The 23,995-nt window shown below is 46.4% G+C and overlaps 1 protein-coding gene across 3 annotated transcripts in view; it reads right to left on the reverse strand.

The window, feature by feature from the left end:
* Positions 1-23,995, reverse strand: part of ZNF654 (zinc finger protein 654) — a 389,308-nt gene that overhangs the window by 13,042 nt on the left and 352,271 nt on the right. For all 3 annotated transcript variants that reach the window (XM_069636777.1, XM_069636778.1, XM_069636776.1), the window contains exon 7: positions 6,374-6,515. In XM_069636777.1, coding sequence (XP_069492878.1) covers positions 6,374-6,515 — 142 coding nt within the window. The remainder of the gene's footprint in view (positions 1-6,373; positions 6,516-23,995) is intronic.

Raw genomic sequence — 23,995 nt, forward strand, 5'->3', positions numbered from 1 at the left:
GCCACCACTACCATGAGCTTGGTGAAAACCCTCAGGGCGGAGGTCAATCCGAACGGCAGGACCCGAAACTGAAAGTGTTGAGTCGCCAACCGCGAACCTCAGGTACTTCTTGTGCTTTGGATGTATCGGCACATGAAAATAAGCGTCCTTGAGGTCGAGAGACACCAACCAGTCCTGAAGTTGAAGGGCCTGGAGGACTTGAGAGAGAGAGAGAGTAACCATCTTGAACTGGTCCTTCCTGAGGTGTTTGTTCAAACCGTGCAAGTCCATGATGGGTCTCAATCCCCCGCCTTTCTTGGAAATCAAAAAATAAGGGGAATACCATACCTTGTTCCTCTCCGCTACAGGCACCAGTTCTATGGCGCCTTTCTCCAGCAGGGATTGAATTTCCTGCGCAAGGAGCGGATCCGGATTCTTCAAAGAGAAATTCCCCGGTGGATTGTCTTGAGGCCTCTGCCGGAAAAGACGAGTAGCCGTGGGTTATGATCTCCAGAACCCACACATCTGAAGTAATGTCTGAGGGCAAAGAGGCAACAGCCCGAGCGGCCTTGGCACCTCGAGTACCTTGCTTTCCACCTCTGGCACTCCTACGGTGGCCCCTTTGACTGGCAGCTCCTCTCGCTTTACCAAAGGATGAGTAATAACGAAAGGAACCTCCCCTCCATTGCTGTCCTCTAGGACGAAAAGGCGGAGGTTGTTGAACTGCAGCGCCCAACGACTTTGCTGCAGCTTTTGAGGTCTGCAACCTCTCAAGGCTCTCGTCAGCCTTGCTACCAAAAAGATGTTCCCGTCAAAGGGCATGTTGAGGAGCCTGGCCTGCACATCAGGAGCAAACCCTGACTTCCGCAACCACGCAAACCTGCGTATCACGGTGCTCGCCGCCATGGACCGGCTGACGCAATCTGCCATGTCCAAACCCGACTGAACGGCCACACACATGGCATCCTTGCCATCCTGAACCATGGCAAGGAAACCATCCTGTTCACCCCCTTTGGGAATATGTTCAGCCGCTAAGGAAACAGTTCCACAAAGTGAACGTGACAAGGCACATACGCAGCTGGCCGTCTGAAGCACCATACCCCTTGAAGAAAACACTTTCTTCGGCCAGCCGTCAAAACGCTTGTTGTCCCTATCGGGAGGGATGGTAGGATACGATGCCCGTTTTGCTGGGGCCGTAGCCACCTGCACCACCAAACTCTCCGGAGTGGGATGCTTGGACAAGTAGCAGGGGTCGCTACTGGCCGGGCGGTATTTTCACGGCAAAGACTTGCCCACTGTCGGGAGACTCTCTGGAGCTGTCCAAGCCGCCGCCACCCTCCTCTGTAGAGCCATATGAAACAGCAGTACCGGGTCAGTTGGTGGACCAAGGTCGAGGATATCCGTAAGGTCATCCTGAAGAAACTCCTCTGGGGGAGCAGACCATCCCAAGTACTCGGTGACCCTAGATATAAGGAGCCGGTACGAGGAGTCGGCATGAGTGCCATGCTCAGGCCTACAAAACTCCACCTCCGGAGAGGTATCCAGCCCACTAGCATCGTGCAGGGACTGCCTCAGGTCCTCAAATGGTATCAGGTAATAATATCGCCACATATATGGTCGCCGTAAATAATATCGCCGGGAAAATGTCGTGGCGATATTATTTGGGTGACCATATATATGGCGACAGGGGCAAAAACAACAACCCCGCATGTTCCAGGCAATAATGTTGCCACAAAAAACGACCATTTTTCGGCGATATTTTTGTGGCGACATTACATGGAACCCCTCAAATTGGCTATGGCCAGAGAGAATCTCGTCAGGCACCGTATTAGGAACCATGCCATCATCAGAGCCTTCATCCATGCTTGACCTTGGCCAGAGCCTTTGTAGGGGGTTCCACCGAACCTCGGGGTACCCCCGTCGACACAGCCTCAAAAGGCGTCGAGTGAATCGGCGTTAACCCCGAACGTGGCGCCGACAGCATCGATGGCGTCGACACAGGCCTCGAGGCCGGAGCCCCGAGCGTGTCCTTGGACAGCCTGGGCGCCGATGGCACTGACGACTTCTTCGGAGGCGGGGCCTCGAAAGAGTCGGTCGACGACCTCGGCGTCGACATCTTCCTCAAAGACATTACAGGTTCACACGGTATCGAGCGCGTCGAGGACCTGGACCGGGCATGTCGAGAACTAATCATTCCCCTTGCCCGAGCGGGACCTCTCCCGCGAATCGTGCCGACCACCCGAGCCCGAAGGCGTGCGAGCGGTGGCTCTTGACCGATCATGACCGACCCCACTCGGAGGCGCGGATGGACCGGTGCCCTGCGGTTCGAGAATCGTAACATTTTCTTCCCGAAGGAAGCCCATTCCTCCGGCGTCGCCTGCTTGGTAGGGTAAGCGACCCGCCGACGGGCGGAGTCCTCGGAAGAGGACAGGGAAGGCAACCGATGACGGCACTTCCGGGAGTGCCTCGAAGAGGCAGGGAGTGGCGGACCACTGGACTTCCGACGACGACGCGTAGAGTCGCCTCTCGAATCGTCCGTCAAAAGCCCCGCAGACCTTGACTTCCGTGGCTTAGACACCTTACCTACTGATAACTTCTTGCACTCCCGCAAGGCTTTAGACGTGAGCGACTGGCAGCCGACACAGTCATCCGTGTCATGGGCCACCCCGAGGCACCAGAGGCACCAGAGGCAGGCGTCGTGCGAGTCTGTAACCGACATCTTGGACCCACAGTCCCCGCACTTCTTAAAGCCCGGACGCGGTGTGGAAGACTAGGTAGACATCTTCACAAAACGAAACAGGTTCGAAGAACCGAGAAAGAACTCCAAAGAGTCGAGGCGCGCCGAGATCTCCGAAGCGAACACGTTCGTGGAAAAAACGGAACTGAGGCTACGGCCGTCGTGCGTCCTACTTATAACATCCAGTGGCGTCGGCCGTCGGAGGAGGTCCTCGAGGGCGGCGTATCGACGCAGACACAAAGATTTTCCGAAGCAGCACAGCTGTGGCGATTACTGTCATAGATATGGAATACGTCGGAGGACCCAATCCCCTCGAATGTGGCTTTTGACAACGTCTTCTGGCTTCTGATCAAATAGCCTTTTGACGCCTGAGACTCGAGCACTCAGATGCCGTTAAAGATAGGAGTCCCTGTTAATACACCCGTTTACCTAGGTAGAGTTTCTGGAAGGGGAAAACCTAGCTTGCCCATGTTATCCAGGACTCTGTCTTTGAAAGCATTCACAGAAGAAGGGCTTGGGGGGTCGGGGGGGGGTGAGGGGGGCGTGGTTGGGGTTCTGATCTGATCCTCTTCCTCTTGTGTTTCCATCAACTTTAGATAAAGGGATGTCAGGTGAGAATTCATTATATATCAATACACCATGGGTTTTGGAGGAGGCGAGAATGGTAGAGTCTCAGGAGGTCTAGAGTGATCCTGGGGCCGAGGGATTATCTCCCTGAAAAGATCCTTGAATAAAGCTTTCATCGAATCTGAATGCATCAGTGTTGAGGAGAATTATCATAAATGTGCTAATTCCCTTCACCTTAGAGACCCCCAGTAACTTTGCTGGATTTTTGAGGACCATTTTTTCCCTGGAAAGAGTAAGCCTTTTTTCCCACTCTTTCATGTATTTTGATGTGTGTTTTACTCGTGTTCTTTGATTATGGAGTTTTAAGATAACTGCATAGGCATCTTTTCATGTGTGGTACACAGCACCCTCAGTGCAGTGACACAGGGATCACTGTTTAGACTTCCCAAAGGTTTAAATACCTTCTCTGTGATAAACTACTGTTTCCCAGAGAATGTAAGGTTAAATTGACTTTAGTCTTTAAATTCTTAGACCCAGCACACCCCATCTTCCTATACAATGCTGGAGGGGTTACCTACTATCCTGTGTCTAGAAACTCATGTAGCAGTCAAATGCTATACTTCGAAATGGCTGGTGGCAGTGGTTTTACAATGAACTACCATGACTTTTCCCCCCGACCTCGAACACCGGTAGCTAAAAAACGTGGGAGCCAGGTTTTTCAAAATGGCGCCTTAAGCCCCTTTCTTTAAACGAGTCCCGGACTTTTTCCGCCATTTCTTTTTGGAAAGATCCTTCTAGAGTTTGTCTCTGCACGCCAAACTAGGTTTGGTCCCTTTGTTTCTATGCCTTTGGCGGGCTTCAGGACTGAAGGCCTCCTCTGGCGCCAGAGTGTCTGGTGTGGGCAGGAAGTGAGGGAGGTGCCCGAAACTTGTGCTTTGTCTCCTAGGAGACCCAAATGCATTCTGGCGTGATTGGCTGGATGACTGTCCTGCAAGGACAGCCACCCTGTTGGGTGAGTGGCAGCTAGGCTGGAATGATTGGTAGAAAACGGTTTAAAAGAGTCTTGGACTGGAAAGCAGAGTCGACCACTGGAACGAAAGAACCGAAGACGAGCTGGAAGAGGACAGCTGCTGCAACTCCTGGACCGCTGGTTTGCCCAGTGAAGCCCTTGTTAAGTTCATCTCGACAGAGAAGCCCCTTCAAGGACGACTTATTCCTTTGAGTTGGTGGGACCAATCAACTCGTAAGCCACCGAGATACCATTCTTGGAGCTGGTTAGGTTTAATAACCAGGGGGAAAGACAACTTGTGTGCTTGATGACAGCTACTCGAACTGAAGTGACTCAATTTTGTCAGCGTTTTCTGACGATCCCGTGCATTGCAAGAGTCACCTCCCCTCCCACCCCTGCCAGGAACCTTCAGCTGCATCTTTTGCTTCATATTAAGGTACTGTGCCAACCCGATTGAGAGAATGCATCTCTCACGGTGAAAGTTTGTGGAACTTTCCCAACTTGCAGGCCTAATCAGCTTGTGACCCAACATATTATTCTTTTTCGTACAAACTACTTCTGAGAACATTGGCAAAGACTTTACCTTTTACTACAAGAACTGCTCATTCCTAACCAAGACACTAGTCCATTGCCTTGGGCCTAGGCCTATTGAACTGAACTGTAGTGAACTGAAAGTATTTGCACTGCATAAGAAAGTATTTGTGATCTATTCTATTAACTTCTGCCTTTTTACTCCCATTGAAAGTAACTGAAATGCCATTTTGCTCCTATTTCAGGGGAGCCTAATTTACTCAGAAACGTATTGGTTTGGTATTGAAGTATATTGGTGTATAATATTAAGTTGCCTACTAGTGAATGTTTTCTAAATGATGGTTTAATAAATGAGTAAGTGTTTTACCAAGAAACCTTGAGTGCAAGTGTCTATTTGAACCACTGTGATTGAAAGACCTCTGTGTAACATCCTTGTACTGCTCACATTCCCGCTTGAGATAAGCCTGGCTGCTCAGCTCGCTACCACAAACCGTGTAGTACAGACTTATACCAAAGTCCTAATTGTATGTGGTGGTCCCAGAGGGTACTGCACGCAATTCTGCCTAACAATCAGCAATTGAAATTTCACAAAGAAAAGATCCTCTGATGATTGACATGGCTGTATTTGAGGAATAGGTGTCAGTCTAGAAACCAGTGTTTGTCTCCAGGAATCCAGTGGGCTGCCATGATGATCTTCCTAGCCAAGGATCAGCAAAATAAATAAAAAGGCAGGAAAAATGTACCCGCAGGTGCTACTGCATGTCCAATCCCGACTTTGCAGATAAAGGACTGATCGGTGAGGCTTTGGCAGGGCTTAGTAAGGTGGGTCCATTGCTTAAAAATAAAAGCGCTGCATTTTTGGGTGTTACAAAAAAGTACTCTGGTCCTGTGCCTAAGGACAAAATGGCCCCAAAAATATGGAGCAAACGGGGTAGGATGTAGGAGGAGTATATATTTTGTCTTTATATACTGTGTGGAATATTTAATGTGGGCTTGTGTTGAACTAACTTTACCTTAGTACCAGCACGCATCCCTCCTAAGGGTGCAGCCAAATGCTGTCTCGTTGCTATTCAGAGTTTGGATAAACGTGTTGGTTGCCCTGTGCACAGACTAAAGGTTTTGTCTTGAACCAGTAACCAGAAGGTGTGATAAAATCTATCCCAATATAATGTTGCTCAGGTTTTACACAGGATCATTCACCAGCATAGTGGGCTAACAGCACCAAAGCCTGTGTGAAGTGTGATGTATTGTGCTCCAGGCAAAGGCAACCCTTGAATACTAAGAAATACCTGTCCAGTCAATGTAATTTTTCCTATTCACTGGCTGACTTGCCTGCATACTGTATTGGGCAACTGCAAAAGAGGACTGCAAAAGATGCATAGTTCAATACCAACTAGCTTGCAACCAACATCTGCTTTGAAATAGAGCAAAATCGAATAAGAGAATCTTCTAAGCAGGCTTTAGTTAATATTCCAGGCACACTGTTTTTACACACTAGACACATTTTTCATTTAATACAGATCATAACAAGATGCTGAAAGTAAACTTACTTCATTAATGATAGTTTTCATGAAGGGAAAAATTACTCTGATATTTGTTGCTGTCCTAAGCAACTGATAACACCGATGGACAAATACTTCTTTTGACGAGTTGGATTTGATCTGCAGCTTACTCCATATGAAGATCAAGTCCCTGGAAAAGTTTATATCATTATAATTGCAATACAATTGTCTGAATTAATAAAGGCACAGCATGCAACATTTATACTGTGTATATGAAAATAAAACTATAATTTACTTACCTCAGTGAAGACTGTACTCGTAGTCCATTAACAACCATATACAGATGGGATTGGATTCAAGTTCATGATTGTCACAGCAGTCAAAACAATGGAAAAGTATTGCACGCAGGCCCAAGGAAAGAACTACCAGGAAATTAAAGAATGTCCGGACTACCTCAAAATATGGAATATGACCTTTCCCCCCAAACATTCCATCCCACCCATCTCAATTGCCAGGGGGGGGGAGCTAAGAATAGACATCTGCTTATCAAGCAGGCCAGACCAAGCCTCGGATCCAAAAGGAAAGGCTGTCCGAATGAGAATGTGCGTTTCATGGTTTGCAGACATTTTACTGTTGGTGTGGATTTTTACTTTTCACAAAACTCACCCTAAGCCTGCTTCTGAACGTGATCAAATCGGCTTTACCTTAAATCACAATCACAGACATATTGCTCAAATATACAAATCTGTGGTCATTTTTGTGTTTCCAAGATACTCTTTGATTTTATGTAAAGCAGCCAAGTGCTATTTGTCACCCTCCCCTTTCTCATAGGCGATTGGCTTACAGAATGAGCGGAATTTACTAACTGGGACTCAATCGAAAAGTTGCAGTACAGTAAATTAAGTGTAAAACATGGCGTTTAAGGCTAACAAGTTTTAACACTAGTTTTATTGCTCTGCAGCGTTTTAAACATTATTTTGGAGGCAGGGAGAGAAACAGGAGGGGGAAATAAGTTTACTCCTCATTCCTGCTCTCCCTGTAAACCCATTTAGTTTTACGACTGCATGATATTTGCTGGAATCCACTGTAAATGGCATCTGCAAAGCTTAATTTGCAGAAACCCTTTATATTTGCCACAAAACTGAAAGAGTAAATGTGATTTCTCTTGTATGTACTCATAGGATAGAGACCCTTTGTAGGATAGAGACAATAGGAGTCCGGATAGCTGGTTCAAAGCTCTTTATTAGGGCCCTTGAAATATCTAATCAGGAATGCATAGGTCTGGTTACTTCACCAGGGTTGCTCCTTCTGTTAACACCCCTATAAGGGTAAGGGTGCAATCTTCCTCTCTGGATGCTTCCTCTAGGGATCATTGGGAAAGTCCACTCCAGTGGGAAGTCCTCTCAGGAACGATCCTCCATCTGCAAGAGATGGAGCATGAATCACCCAGTGTAGCTTCGACCGTTTTTATACTCTGCCTTCCCCAAGCAACAATCCTTCCCCGGGACATCCTGACCATTCCTGGGTGTTTGTTTTGTCATGAGCCCGTCCCTACTACACCCCTTTCAGGGTCTGGGACGCCATCCCTGCTGTTGCTAATTTTTCATAAAGACAGGCCCTGCCCCCGTTTCCCTTGTTGATGAGCTGTCTCGTCGTGGCCGCCGCCATGCACTGTACAGCCCTCACCCCTCCCGTCGTCTGCAACACTGACTGGGCGATCCCTACATTCCTCGCCTCCTCCAGCTGGGTTATTCCTGCGGCACTCTGCTTCCATCCGCCGCTCGACAGCCATGACACCTAGTACCCCTCATTCGCTCTCCCTCCTGAAGAAGACAAGCAAGTCCCCCTAAAACTCCATTCTCACAGTACTCTTTCCTTGTGCGCTCAGTTATTGAATTGTATTTTGTTAACGCCCTTGTTGACCGTAGTCGATGTGGTTAGAGATTCTAGGGGATTAGCTTAGATGCGTGTGTGCATGTTTGCCATTCTAAGACTGGGGTGGCTGGCAATGCTCGACTAAGCAGCCCAGTAGCAGTCCGACACGTGGGTGGGTGCTCCTGAGGTTAGAGATAGATAGCTGTTGGGAGAGTCTATGTGAAAGTAGAACGTTGCATGCAGGGGATCTAATAACGCACTAAGTGCCAACAGTGGCATTCCCCTGCATGCAATCACAACTTTAGTCTGTTTGAATTGTTTATATACTGAACAATAAAGCGGAGCCACAGATGCATTTGCTATATGCAGACATAATGCAAACAAGACCACCTGTGACCAAACCATCAGTAATCAGACTATTTTAGATGATGGAAAAACAAAAGGCGATTTATTAGTTTGCTTGCAAGACAAACTGATAGAACAGTTTTTCTGAAGTCCAACTAAGGGCTTCATAAAACCATACATCTGAGGCAGTACATAAGCTCCACTCTTAGTAGAAGGCTATACCACTTGAGAATGTGGTAGCATGGACAAAGCAGCCAGGCTCATTTTATGAGGGAGCGAGGGCTGCAGCTTGGTACAAAGAATTGTAGCATACATATGGTCCAAAGAAACACTGAAACACTATGGGCAACATCGCAAGTTTGGCCTTAACCTTTAAATGAGGCGGTAACGCTATTAACGCAGCATTAAAGGGTTGGCCCCATTATGAGTTGGGCATTAAATGGGAGTTTTACCACCAGCTTTCTGCAGGAAGTAAAAATCTCCATTTAATGCCGGTTTGGGGTACTATTATCGTGGCTCTAATTGTGCCGGCGCAAATAGCGCCATGAAACTCCCATTGGGTCCAATGGACACAATGGGGAATGGGGCTTGCTCAACTGCTACTCGTGATCCACCACTAATAGCGTAGGACCAAGTAGCGGTAACGCTAATAACGTTGGGCGGTATCACGGGGAAAATAGCACCGGGATACCGCCCAACTAAAGGGTTTATTTAAATACAGGTAGACCAAGATAATTCTTGGTTATGTACTACATCATCATATAAACACAATCATAAAAAAACAACTCAATACCTATGGTATGCAAATCAAGGTATAACCTTATATAGAGGCGCAAGTAGCAAGTCAAGGTGAGTCAAACTTATACATCCAGGATAGTAATCTACTATTCTTGGGGAATACGATCTGGTTAGATATACTTGTATAATACAAATGGCATTTCAAGAGTAGTTGACCGTGTCAGTAATGCAGTGACACTTGGTTATGAAATCATATAATAAACCAACCATTGCAACATTACTTTTTAGAACTCCGTTCAGAGACAGTCAAACCACTCATACTTTCTGGGGGTGCCTTAAGCTATTCTATGGTAAGTATTAACACTCAATAACTGTTTTAGAATACACTAAGCAAATCAGAGAAATCAAACCCCAATTACACTTTAAGACACAATGTATTTCAAGGTAAGTAATTGACCTACTGGCACATAACTATCTTTTATCCAATAGCTAGTTATACCCAGTATACTTCAAAGAAGTGTATAATACATTTTCCAAGGTAAGTAAGAACTTTAGGAAACTATTTTAGAATAGCAAACACCAAAGCAATTCAGGGAAACAACTGAGGTTTACAAGTTCAGAAGAGCAGTAGCTAATCAGCGTAAGACCTATACACTTTTTAAAGGAGCCTCCAGCTACTCAAATGTAGATAAAAACCAAAGACTGAGATCTTCTTAAACAAGTAAGTATTCACTTTCAGAGTTCGTTAAAGTGATCAGAGACATCACAGAAGGCTCACTATATGTGTTGTAGCATTAGGCCTGGGCAAGTGGTGAGGGCAAACTCCCAACCATACGAATCACCCCCTCAGCCTCACAGGACGCACGCCAGTCTTAAGGTAATTAATACCCAAGCCCACAGAGTACCTTAGAAGAAAAGAAGAGCTGAGTGGATGCCTTCAGAAAGCAGCAGCACAAGACCCGGTTCCTGGATTCTTGGTATGGAGACAAAAGAGCTGAGACACCGGATGGGAACTTTGAGCAGCAGTTGTCTGAGGAGGTTTCCAGCAAATGTCTCTTCACAGATTCTTGTGGATTTGGTGCCTTTATACAGTAGCTAGGTAAACAAATATCGCTGGTCTGATTCTCTCGGTCCTGCACTCTGGTGAGGGGACTTTAGGGATTCAAATTGTGTCTCTGGAGATCCGGCAGGTGTCCACTAAAGTTTCGGACGGATTCAGACTTCAGAAGACCATGCACCACACGGCGGCTCGAGGTCCCAGTGTATAAGGGTATTGCTTCCCAGCAAGGACAAGCAGGTTGCAGGATGGCTCATAATGCAGCTATTCTTGAGACTAGTGGATTTCACCAGCCTCTGGGTAGGATTTGTTGCGTTTGGGACCCACCAGGTAGATTGGAAGGAAGGGTCGCATCAGGCTCCGGTTACACAGCAGGCCCTCTGATTGCTGGAAATTGCTACAGACGTCTTTTCTTCATTGTCCTCTTCAGTTTCAGCTCCAGTGGTCAACTTGTCAGCAGCTTCCAGATGAAGAGTACTTATCAGGAAATATAGCACAACTTCTGCAATCTCTCCCTGCAGTTTACAGAAAGGGGCGGTCTGGCTGTCCAAGTATGACAGCTAGCTACCCATTGAGACTGGGTTCCTTTCAGGCATGGTGAAAGATAAAGACCTGCAGAGTTTTGGACTCCTCCCTCGATTCCTGCCTTCCAAGACACTCTGGAGCCTGGGTGTGGAACAATACTTCCACTGAGGTCGTTCCCGCCTAGAATTGTAGGGGAAGACCTCAGAAACAACAAGCAAACAAGAAATGGTGAAAACAGAAGGAGCCCACAATTTTAGCAAGACAGTGTTTCTTTTGTGCATTAGACTAAAAAGTCACCAAGGTAAAACCCCTGGCACCAACCATTCAAGTAAACTTGCAATTGTAACAAAAATGTTACCAGGGAAGTAAGAAAGGAGATACATTGCATCTCCCCAGCACTCCACATAAGGTGGGGTGTGCCGACTATATATAAAATGTAAAGGGGATGAAAATCCCCCTTGGGAACAGTAGTTCATCCAAGTACATTAAAGCGGCAATCCAGCCTAAACCCAAAAGTTATAGGAAACTATAACTCCAACCATACACTATGGAGACATAAAAAGGTCACCCATAAAAAGAGTTAAAGACTAGGTGAGAGGGGGGAAAAAAGATTACCACTCACCTAAGGACAAGGATAAATAATCCCCAAATTCAAGCACAATGTTCTTGGGTTGACACATGTCAGGAAGATTTATCAGAAGTATAAAAATCTTACCCAACTGTGAGAAACCAAAGGGTGTCTCATTATCTAGACACCGTTTGGATCCATACGCTGGGGGTGGACAAGTGCGGGAGGATCACTTGGGTGAGGGGTCCTCTGGGAGTGGGGGTGAGACATCAGATGGCAAGACGCAGTATCCCCCTCTTCACAATACAATACAACCCTACCCAACCCAACACTTCCTGCACCTTTATAGGTTGTTGTAAGTCTTGTTCCGTTGCCCTCTCCCCAATTCCAACAGGTACCCATAATCAAAGTGAGGCATAGGAGAACAAACACCCTATATCTTACAAAAACTAAATCGTTCCTCGTTCGGACAATATTTTACCACCTCTTGAAAAAACTACAACTCCCAGAATTCCTACCTCCAGTCTCGAAAGGTGCAATAAAGAGAAATCTTTCCCAACAGTGGGGAGGAAAGCCGACTCGGCCATCTTGATCCTTTATGTTATAACACTTATTTTTCTTTACATACACCTTTTCCATGCGACCATTTATTATAAGGGCAGCCCATGGGTTTATTTATTATAGGCCACTTTATGTTGATGGACATGACTAGGACTGTTACACTTATTATTATTTGATGGCAGTGTGGGCTCATCTTTAGATATAGGGCCAGATAGGAGTTTTTCCAACCCTTGCTGTTCAATAAACACCTTTGAACCTTGCATCTCTTGTGTCTGTCTTCACTTGTGATACCATGCCCCCCCTTACACAACACAAATTGACAGCATCCCGCCCATTAACCCGTTGCCTCCGGTCTAACCTGACACACCCGTCAGACCACAAGTTATATAAAGGACTTGACACCGGACCATCTAAAGTTCGAGGTGGTTTGGATCAGGCCTTTGGGCATGGCATTTCCACCGCCTGCCTTGCCCAGAGGGATCCCTCATAAAAAGGTTAGTCCTACTTCATTACTAGATGGGAAAAATGATGTATGGCAATAACAATTCCGGTTCAACATGGCTGCCTCGGAGGACTTCTGATTGGACCTCAGGCGAAAGGCGTAGGGCTGTCCACCCCCATGACCATTTCTGCCCAATCTTGAAGAACGCCATCTGCAGTTTCACTGGCTTCTCTCCATAACTGGCCCGAAAACATTAAATGGATGCGTCCCAGTTTGTAATACAAATATTGCAACAGCTGGGGTTAGACACGGATTCTATGCACAGCCTTCTGCCTAGAAAAACTTCTAATGCAATGCCTGCAGCTCAACCATCGCAACATATTCTATTTCTCACTAATACTACCTGCCCTATTTACTGATATATTTCAACCAGGGTCGTTGGAAGGGAAATCATTTCCAACTGGAACCAATACCTAACCACAAGTCAGAAGTCCCCGCAGCTCTGGTTAAATTAAGAGCCTGACTTCGGAGAGGTCACACCTCCCACATGTCTCCATGCATCCCCCAGTGGCATCAAGCCCACAGGTTTGGCACGATTTTACTGGTAGGAGCCCATATTCCTTTCAACAACCCCTTTGCTTTAAATATCCACAGCGCCACCCACTGTATTGGCAGGAGTCTCTTCATGGCAACTGCTCTTCTGGTATACTTAAATCATTTCCTAGGAGTTTTTGCCAGCTGTTGTGCAGGATATCTTCACGATGCTGAGGAGCTCGGAGTGCAGGTAATCTTTTACTTCTTCCATGCAACGTTGCCCAATGAAGTCTACATCCAGAGACCACTCCTTTATCAGCTGTATTAAGACATCTCGCCAATATTGATATCTGTGTGGGTGAATTGTGCCCCAGAGAGAAGTCCTGTTGCTCTTTCTAGCCGGCCCAAATGATCATCTAAAGATTAGCCCTGATATATACCCCAAGCTGCAAGAGCAGTATTGGCACCCCAAATCTGATCTGCTGCTTCCATTTTTGTTTTCTTTATCCTCTTGAGGAAATTCCCCTTCGGCTCTTCCAACTTCATGGCTGCACCGAGTTGCTGTCTAATCTGATTTCTGCACCTTTTGTGCAGTTGGGAAACTGCACTGTGAGCTGAAATGCAGATAAAGGGAGGGTACAAATCAATGTGGTACGGGAAGCAATTAATCTGACATACTGAAGGCCGGAGCTATCTGCCTCGCTTATGGTATCATACCACAATGACTACCGGATACCGGTGAGCAATTGTGAAACCAGGCAACTGTGAAGGCTTGAGAAGCCATAGTCTAACTTGCACGTTTATTCTTTTGCTGGGTGTTGTACTGACATACAGCATTAGTTACATTCTGGCATACCTTAGCATCTCAGTTTCGTTCCTGTAAGTCAACGTAGGTACCAAAAAATAAAATTCAGTTGAAGCATTAGAGTGCTTTCCTAGAACCACACTTTGATCGTCTGTGCTAAACTTGCCTGGTTTAACCACGCTATGAAAGCCCATCTGTAAGTCTACTGCAGCAACACGGTCACTCATTTGAGCTCAGTGACTTCACTTTCATCACAGCCGTTAGGTGAATCGTATTGATGCCATATGACGGTCTTCAATATCTGTCCTTTCCCTCTCCTACTGTACAAAACAGAACAGCATGCTAAATCAGAAAACATGGTAAGGTTCAGGGTATACTTCAGTAGGCTCAAGCATTGCACTACAGAATATTTGGACTGGGTTTGGGGTTCTGGGGCTTATGGTCTTCCACCAGTGCACAAACATAATACTCACACATATAGCTCGAGAGAGCTTTTCAAGGGTAAGGGACTTGACATGGTGCACACTCAACTGGTTTCAGAAGAAATCCAATAATTCTAGCTAGTACTCTAAACTGCCTCCAAACTGCCCATAAACCCACAGTTACCCCCTTGCCAGCTCAAAATAAACCTCTTTCCGATACCAGCGCCAACTCTATCACATGTAACCCGGTGGTGGTAGTAGCAGCAAAATGTATTTGTTGAATCTTTTACCGGGAAACCAGTATTAAGGCGCTCACCAGGCACGGATCCTCGAGCAGGGTCGGAGCAGGTTGTCCCCACCAATCCAGGAGTCAAAGCACTGACAAGTACCTTATAGAGATGAGGAGAGCTCATCGGTACTTGGCTGGAGGCAATCTTAGTCAGCTGCAATGGTTGTCCTCGGGTCTTAAGCAGGCTGCACTTCTTCATAGGGGTCTTGGCTCCAAAGATTTGAATGGCTGCACGAGTCCTACTTTTATCTAGGAATTGGACTGGAGTCTACACCAGCTCCACCAATGGTAAGGATCTGCACCATTCAAACTGGCAGAGACTCTGCAATTATGGACAGCTTCTGGCCAACACATCTGCCCAGCAACAGACTCACTCTGGCTCGAATATGGACTGGGCCCAAACAGATCCAGCACCCCACATCTGGCCACAAACCCAGACCACCACTTTGCCCGAGAAAGCGGGAGCGTGTCCCAGGAGAGGACTTTCCATACATGGCAATTCCGGACCATTGGGGGGGCGAAAGAAGGCCAAGTCACAAGATGACCAAAAGCTAATCACGAACTTGTGGTATGGCCATTTTAGAGTATATGGTACTCTAAATGGCGTTTTGGGGATAATTGCAAAAGTGAACGAGCAAAAAGTCAAAAAGGCGGAAAAAAAATATCCGCTGCCACAAGCCAACCGGGAGCCATTTTACTTATAAACAAAGTTACAAAAGAAAACGTTATGAGGGTACAAAATATCCTAACCACCCTTCACTTTAAGGTGCCTCCCGCTACTGCTATTCTCATTGGCGGATCATTTTTACCATAAAAGTGGGCAGAACTCATGGGAAGTAAAGCGGAGGGCTTTACTTACCTCAAAATGTCTGGTCAGGAAGCAGATAATAGCTAAAATATAGGGTGTCCCATACAAGTCTATGGAAAGAGCCGAGAAATTATAATCTTTCCTAACAGATGCCAATTCTGATTTAAAAAATGATATACAATAACACCTTTTATATTTTTTAAAAAGCACATTTACAGATGGCAGAGGTATTCCCCGGATGGGTGTCAGTACAATAGCACAAGTAGTGAGCCATTTTGTGAAGGTGTGAACAAATTGGGCCACAGACATGGAACAAAGCTAAACAATATAGGAAACATGTGACTTACAAAGATAACGTTAACCTAGATGGGCAAGTGCTTCAACTAAATAGGAGTAATGTACAAGTATGCAAATACATGATGCGGTTCTGGAGGGAATAGTGGGGTCTTGTAGGGATGATGGGGGGTGTTGTGGGGGGGGGGGGAGGGCAGAGGTAGTTCCCTCTTTGGCAGGTGGAGTTTAAGCCAAGCTTTGAAGAGATCCACAATCAGGCTGGGTTTGATTGTGATAGGAAGAAGTTACCAGTGGAGCGGGCATGTAGGAAAAAAGTGTTGAAGCGAGTGTAAGGAGGGAGTTATGGGAAAGTGAGGTTGACTGCAGAGGGAATGCGATGGTGAGAAGACTGATACAACAAGATAGGTACTGATGAGCAACAATAACTGTTGAGAAGGAGCTTGAAAAGGGAGTGGTTGTGTAAGGAGAGCCAAAAAGCAAGGTGTATGAAGGTAGAAGTGGGGGTGTTTAGGTTGTAGAGAGTGTAGGTAGCAAAGTTGGGGACTTTGTCTAGATTGAGGAAAGATTAGAGGAAGGCCAAAGATTAGGCAAGAGCAGTAGTATAGTTTGCTGAGCACAAGGGTGGAGATTAGAGTGTTCATAGCGTCACGAGTAAGAAACGGATGCACTTTCTGAATGTTGGAGAGGCAGTGAGGAATTGCTGCAAATGGGGAATGACTATCAAATAGTACACCCCAAGGTTGCAAGCCTTGGGCGTGGGAGCAAGAAAGTCAGGTGGGAAGCAGAGGTGAGGGATGGCGTTGGAAGCTGGGAGAAAGAAGACTTCCCCTTTAGAAGAGCTCAGCATGAGGCAGCAGATACCCATTCAGTGATGGATTACAGTGAGTCAGTTGGTAATGCGTTCCAAGATGGCTGAGGTGAAGGAGGGAATTTGGGTGTTGAGAAGTCTTCTCATGATAAGGTAGAGTACGAAGAGCAGAGGTCCACTGACCGATCTTTGGGGGACGCAGATGGGGAGAAAGCGGGGTCAGAGCTTTGTGGATTCCATGAGATTTTAAAGGCATGACCTTGCAGGTCTGAGGCAATCCAGGTGAGAAGAGATTTGTAAAACCCAAGGTCCTAGAGAGTGAGGAGTGATGGACAGTGTTCAAGCACTCTCTCCATCCCGCTGAACTCAGTTAAAGATATTTCAAAGGGGGTTGATTAAGCATGACTAAATTATCGAACCCTCCACTTCAGTCCTTTTGTAAGCAATTATTGAGAGATAATGGATCGGATTTACTATATGCAGCAAAATAAAGAAAGTGAAACTGAAGTACTGTCTATTTTTCATTGGAATAGCTTTAAGTCCGAATCATCTGTAATCGTCTATTTCGGTGAATAACTATTTAGGATTTCTATGAAGGACATTACTGCAGTCTGAAAATATTTATACATAAATACGTTTATATTACAGCCCAAGCTTGTTAGTTTACCCAATTCTCATCATGCATGTCATGTGTGTTGTGTAGGTAAAGGACGTTGATATTGGCAGAAACTGTAGGAACAAAAGTGTTCAAGATATTTTAAAGCCCATTTTTCTTGATAGAAGTCAGATATTTGACTTGCAGATTACATAGAACATTGTAGCTGCTTCTCAACCAAGTTAGAGGTTTCCAGTTCACTGTCTAACAAGAAACAGATTTTGCACAAAAAAAATAATCAACCGATGAAGTTACTTTACTAGGATGAGAAGCCTGTACCCTGTGAGTTACTATAGATCTGTGCCACATCTGCTCAACACACCAAGTGAACGGAAACTCCTCGACAAGCTTTCGCATTCCTCTCCCTTGGTGCTTTTAAGCCATCTACCCAGACCAATAAATAGCCGTTTTCTCCACCTCAGTCTTAGCCCCTTGTATTCTGCAACACCAACCCCACATAGGGCCTCATTACAGGTTTGGTGATTTTACAGCGGCTACTTCACCCAAAAGGAATCATTTAACATCACTGGTAACTGTAAAATGTCCTCCTAAATATCAGTTGTGGTTAGTACCCTTTCTAAAGTTCCATTTGATTTCATTGGGAACTAGAGAAATTACATCAGGAGGTTATTCCGTTGAAGATAGTTCCTGAACTTTCTGGAGATAATAATACCTCCATGCAGGTGCTGAGGTATTGCCTCCTGCTGAGTTTGAAACTCAGTCTGGAGGACTGAAAAAAACTGTAGGTAATTCTCATACTTGCATTTTTTTTCAGTTACTTATTTTTCATTCTTGTACATTTACTTCTGCCTCTTCCAGTAGAAATGCATATCTAAACGTTGCAGAAAAGAAATGCTTTAAGGTGACAGGAGAAGCTTCTCACACAAATTGGAGTCCACGAGAGCATTGGAAAACAAGCTATTGATTATGGTATGCAAAACCAATCCTTTTTACGTTTAAATAATGCCCCACACTGCTGCAACAGAACACAGTCACCAGCTCTGACATAACTTTAATATAATGACTTATTTATATTTATGTATAGAAATCACAGGGAAAGCACTATATCTTTTGCACAAAAATGCATATAAAATAACTGATAACAGAGTGGAGAACATGCGCCCTTAACAATGGGGCGAGCGAATGTAAATTGAAGACCAGATGTTGCAGGGGGAAGGTGGAAACAAACCAGGGCCGAGGACAAAACAGAATAACATAGGAACGGGATGGTGGAGAAGTTCTAAATTAAGGATGGAGGGGTGATGGAAAAGTGCTATAGGGTAGTCTGTGAGGGAAGGGAGAGAGAGCAGCAGGGTGATTGAGTAGCGTAGAGTGCTAGGAAACAAGTTCTTTAGAAAGGAGGCAGGCTTTGAGGTTCCCTCTTCAACTCCTCTCTTGACAATGCGACTTTTCCCTCATTCCTACAAGTCCACCAGTGTCATCTTTCTCCTTAAGAACCGTAGGCTTGATCCTAACTGTCCTGCCAACTTTTGTCCTGTCATCTACCACACTAAATACTACTTGCTCAAGGCATTTGGAACAATTGACTCACTGAGTTACTTGATACTCGCAACTTCTGGGACCTCCTTCAATCTGGCTTCCAACCTCTGCACTCTGAGACCGCTCTCCTCAATGTCAGCAACTTCATCTCTTCTGCACGTCATGCGAACCATTGATCTATTCTTATGGACTGCTCGGCTGCCTTTGATACCGCGTTGACCGTTCTGACCTCTCTACACGGCGAGTTCAGAATGGGAAGAGAGAGAGTGGTGCAGGTCACAGGTAGTCTGGGAGTTTATAGGAGGGCAAACTAGTAACCACAATAGTAGAGTGAGGATGTAGCACGCGTGGCGATTGTCGGGCGGACCTCAGATCTCTACCCAAAATAAGCCAACCTCAAGAAGCGAGTGCGCATTTGTCAGTAAAGCACGTTTATCTTATACAAAAGGCCATGAGGGGCTAGGTGACTCCTTAGAGACAGAACTAACCAGATTCTCCTCGAAATACACATAAGTTACACTTTATATACATTGTTCCAACATTTAACACACTACCACATACTTCATTACAATGTCAGCCGCCCATATATGATTGGCTTACCCTATACAGGGAAATCTAATCGTACTTATTGGACACATTTGCCTAAACACCATCCCCTTCAACATACATTTACATTAGATCATATTTACAAGTACAACCCCTTTTGAGTTCTTTCCATAGTGGATCGCAACATCATCACAAGATAACTTATTCACCTACAACAATCCGGATTTATTACAAGTATCATCTGGTCGGGGACCTCTAACCCCGGGGGCGATGCACATGGCTTTTACAAGAACACTACATCTATATGAGGAGGGAGTAAAATATACAAGTTTCCTTTGAACCTGCAATAAACATCTTACCTTCCCAAACTTGCTGGCGTCCCTGGTATTTTTCATTTCACGCTATTTTCTGCAACTGCCATTTCAACCCACATGGTCTCTGGCCCACATCCTAGTCATCTTTCGGAGAACCTAATTGAAACCCATAAACCATTTGCCAACTCTGCCCTTAAGCACCTCTTGCACCTAGTTTACTAACTGGTCCCAATTCGACCCTGCTATGTGGCCAGACATCCCTGGTCTCTGCATAACAAGCTCCCATGTTCTCAGGAAGAATATATCCCTTTATCCACAACAACACCAAGTCATAAACCTGTGACCCACTAGCACTTAATTTTTCCCTGGCCTCGAACGACTTTGATACTATCACAACTGGTCAAATACAGTTCGCCGCCTTCCTCCTTTTGACCCCAGTCAACCAACTCTCCAGGGCAAACAAGGTTCATCTCACCAACCCAGGCTTCCGAGGCCTACACAAACCCCAGATATTAGAGACCTGCAGTCTACAACCTTCTCAGGCATTCACCATGCAACCTCCCGTTTCCAAAATGTCCCAAACACATCTCCCTTGAAAACCCCCATGCTCATATAGATACGTGTTTTAAGGACTACCGCATCTCTTCACAGTGGCTTCGGTATCCGCGGATTTCTCTTCTTGCATGTGCATATAAAGCTCCTTGCTTCCCATCTTTAGGCGCTATGCTGCACATCACATTGTATTCACTGTGTACATGCATAATTGTCATTATGTTGCTACGAGTATGAAAATCTAAAATGCATCAAACTACACACACTATAACACTAGTAGTAAACACTCATCCCATTCCAACTAACTACACTAGATAAATGCCAGATTGCAAAATGCGCCAATATTGTGTCTGCCCCAGTCATCAATATGGCACGCAATGTAAACCTTTTACAAAATGTCCTCCTAGGGTGTGGCTAAGAAGAGCCAAACTGGTACTGTAGGAATGTGAAAATGCACTTTTTATTGGAAGTCTGATTTGAAAGATTTGCTGATATTATATGGACTCTATGGACCTCATTACGAGGACGGTGGTAACCTGCCGATGCAGCCGACGGGTTGCCATCGTCCTTGGACCAATGAATCTGCTGCCTGTCTTCCCGGTGGCACCACTGGGACATTACAAGTCCCGGCAGAGCGAGAAGTCAGGCGGTGGATTTGGTTAAGTCCCCATTCCGGTGGAGTATCAGAGGACTGCACTGGTTCATGGAAGCACTGTTACGCTCACCTGGCTCCCAAAGGGGCGTAGGCCGGACCCGGACTGCTGCGGCCTCCACCCACGTGATGCGTAGTGCAGCGATGACTGATTGGATCTGCCCTCCTAATCTTGTCTGCTTTGCCCGTAGAAATATTCTCCTACAAATGGAGAGATAGATTTAGCCACTTGTGGATTCAAGTGATAGCACTCCCAGTCCTCCCCACTAATCACTTCTGAAGCGCCCTCTCAGCAATCTCACCTTATATTCTTGAAGGATGAGCTCTCCATCCTGCGAAGCACGCAGGGGCGCGTTGATGACCAGTTACTTCACTGGCCTGGATATTGGAAGAGTTGTAGACGAATCCTGACTCCAAAAGGTCATGGCGAAGAGCCGTAAGTATATAGTTTGTAAGAGTTCAAAATGTCTGGAATTCACTCCTGTCCAATTCCTCTTTTATCTTGCAGCTTTGACCCAATAAGAAGATTGACAGTTGAAAGTGCTCCGGTAAAAGTCTGTTACCCAAAACTGTCCGGTAAATAATGCGAAGGGTTAAACTTGCTGCTTTCTCCTCATCTTACAGGTGCGGCATTAGAAGGTGTGGCGTGCTGAAGAATTATATCTCCGGCGGTAAAATCAGGTAAGCATATGGCGGCTAAAGAGATTGTCTCCATCTGTTCTCTCTGCTCACCTTGTTGTTTCTTGTCCCCCTTAGGTGCTGGGATTCGGCGATGTAAAGATGGAGACAGCGCCGGATCGAAGAGATGCTGCGTGGAACAGTGAGTATGGCGCGGCGCTGCTGCTGGCGATGCGATTAAAACAAAGTATTTTGTCCAGAAGGCACCCAAGGCAGAGGAGAACTCTATCCGCTACACCAGGCCACAATACGGGTGAAATGCTGTAGACCAAGTTCTGTGTCTGTGCTGGCTGTACTGGACCCAGGTTCCTGTTCAAAGGAGGTGAAGAATGTTCAAAGGAGGTGAATGATCCTCACAGGCACCTCTGACAAAGGAACCTCAGAAGCAAGTTCATTTTACTGGTTTGAAGCTGCAGAGCCCAGAGTTCCACCCAGTTCTCTACACCCCTCCGACCAGCACTAGAGTAAGGTAAGCCCACTTGTGCTCTTATACAAGAAAAGAAAAAGATCCATAGTCACATCACCCTGCAATTTCAAACTAACATTGCTTAAATCAACAAGCAGTTTGCAATTTTGAGCTTAGTTTGCTGTGTGCGGGACACATCCAATATGGCTCATACACTTGAGAAGGCTTTCCAGAGGCTAAGCGTTACTTTTTGCTGAAGCATCCGTGTTGTTTGGATGCAGTTCGAGGTTTTTTGCAATGTGTTGAAATAAGGGCTCCTACTCATGGGCCACTCTCCAATATGGCTGCCCTGCATAGGCCTGCAGAGCCTTCCTGCTGCTACACGCCCGATCCCCTCGGATTGGCTATCTGAAAATACTTCTCCCTATTAGGGGCACCGGGAGGCGGGAGCCGGCAACAATCAAATGCCAACATCTGGGCCCCTGTCTGTACCTGGCTGGGAATGGGCCTGCCTTTCTATTCCTGCTGGCATAGTCATGCTGCTCAAGACTTCATACCTCCCACATGCGCCTTTGGACTGTGGCATCCCCCTCTTGCAATCACGCAAGTGCCTACTGTTGCTCCGTTGCCTGCATCATCCTTCCTTGACTTTTCCCTTGGCCTCTCCATTCATTCTCATTGCTCTTTCTCAGCCGTTTTCTTAATGGTCAAACTTCACATTGCATTTGCACTCCCTAAGCCATCACCTCCACTGCCCCCACTTCTGTACTGCAATACCTGTGTCACATTATTCGAATTTAGGTGTGTGTTAATCCTTTTGCCTCCACCTACTCTCCTTCAACTCCTGTGGCTGACTCCCACTCTGACACAGCCCTCTCTAACCTTCACCTTTCCATCTCCAACACTCTCAACATTCTTGCCCCTATCATGAGGGTCCGACTGAAGCCTGCCAAAAAGTGCAACTCTTGGTAAGACTCCAATCTGGCTGGCCTTAAACGCAAGTGCAGAGCAGCAGAACTGAAATGGGGATCCTCAGGTGCACCTTCTGACAAGCTGGCCTGCAGCCTTCTTCAAAGGAAATACAGACTCATCAAGTCCAAAAGGAGTCCATATTCAAGCCTGCATCTCCATGACATCTAACACAGACAAAATTTTCAAAGTCTGCAAGGAACTGGCCAACCCTACTGCAGCGTCATCCTCTACTGCACCCACCCAGGCCCTTTGCTCGGCCATGGCTGCTCACCAAATCGCCAAAACACAGGACATTCTGACTTCTCTCGCCTCTGCACCCCCTCATGCACCAACATCTCTTGGCTCCCCCCACCCCCGCTACCCCCTCCCCTCTCCTCCCTCTCCCCTGTCACCCGAGGATGTCTCTAGACAAGTCTAGTCTATGAAAGCCTCTTCCAACAGGTGGCCCCCTGCCCTTCCAAAACCATGAAGACAACATTGACCCTCTCGCCGCAGCCTAGGCAGACTTCTGTAACCTCTTTCGCCACTGGAGTTTTCCCCACTTCTCTTAAGCACTCTTGTGCACCCTCTGCTCAAAGAAACGTCCGACGACCCTTCCATTCCGGCAATCTACCGCCCGATCTCCATCACCCCCTTCCTGGGAAAACTCCGGGAGAAGTTGGCCATCTCTCAGCTTTCCCTCCAAACTGAATCTGTTGGTTGTCTCCATGTCCAACAGTCTGTCTTTAGAGCATCCAGAGGCACGGAAACTGCTCTTCTGAACACCCGTGAAGACCTGCTATCACATCTTGACTAACTCCCTCTGTCTTCATTCTTCGTGACCTCTCTTCTGCTTTCGACACAGTAAACCACATCCTGATATCTCGTCTCTGTGACACCCTGGGGATCACAGATCAGGCCATGGGCGTGGCTCGCCTCCTTTCTCAGACCGTCCTTCCCAGATGGAACTTGGGTCTTTTCTCTCTGCTATCATTCTCTCTACTTGTGGTGTCCCCCAGATATCTAACCCATCTCCCCGATTCTTCAATGCCTACATGGTCGCTCTGTCCCACAGGATCTCTGCCTTCACCTCCAACTTTCAGTGTAATGCAGATGACGCAGCTCTTTCAGGCTACTGTTGTCCTCCTCGCTCATTCCGGACTGTCTGCAATTCAGTCTTGGTCTGCTGGGAACGATCTCTGCCTCAATGCCAGCAAGACAGAGATATTCTTCATTGGGACCCCTGCTCCTGCTTTCCCACTTTCACTCTGACCAGCCTCCCTTGGCCCTGCGTCCTCACCCCCTAGTGAGGCAAAAAATATAGGGGTCATCTTCAACTCCATTC

This window comes from Ambystoma mexicanum, chromosome 7p (assembly GCF_040938575.1).
Source record: "Ambystoma mexicanum isolate Mex_15411 chromosome 7p, UKY_AmexF1_1, whole genome shotgun sequence".
Classification (NCBI taxonomy): Eukaryota; Metazoa; Chordata; class Amphibia; order Caudata; family Ambystomatidae; genus Ambystoma; species Ambystoma mexicanum.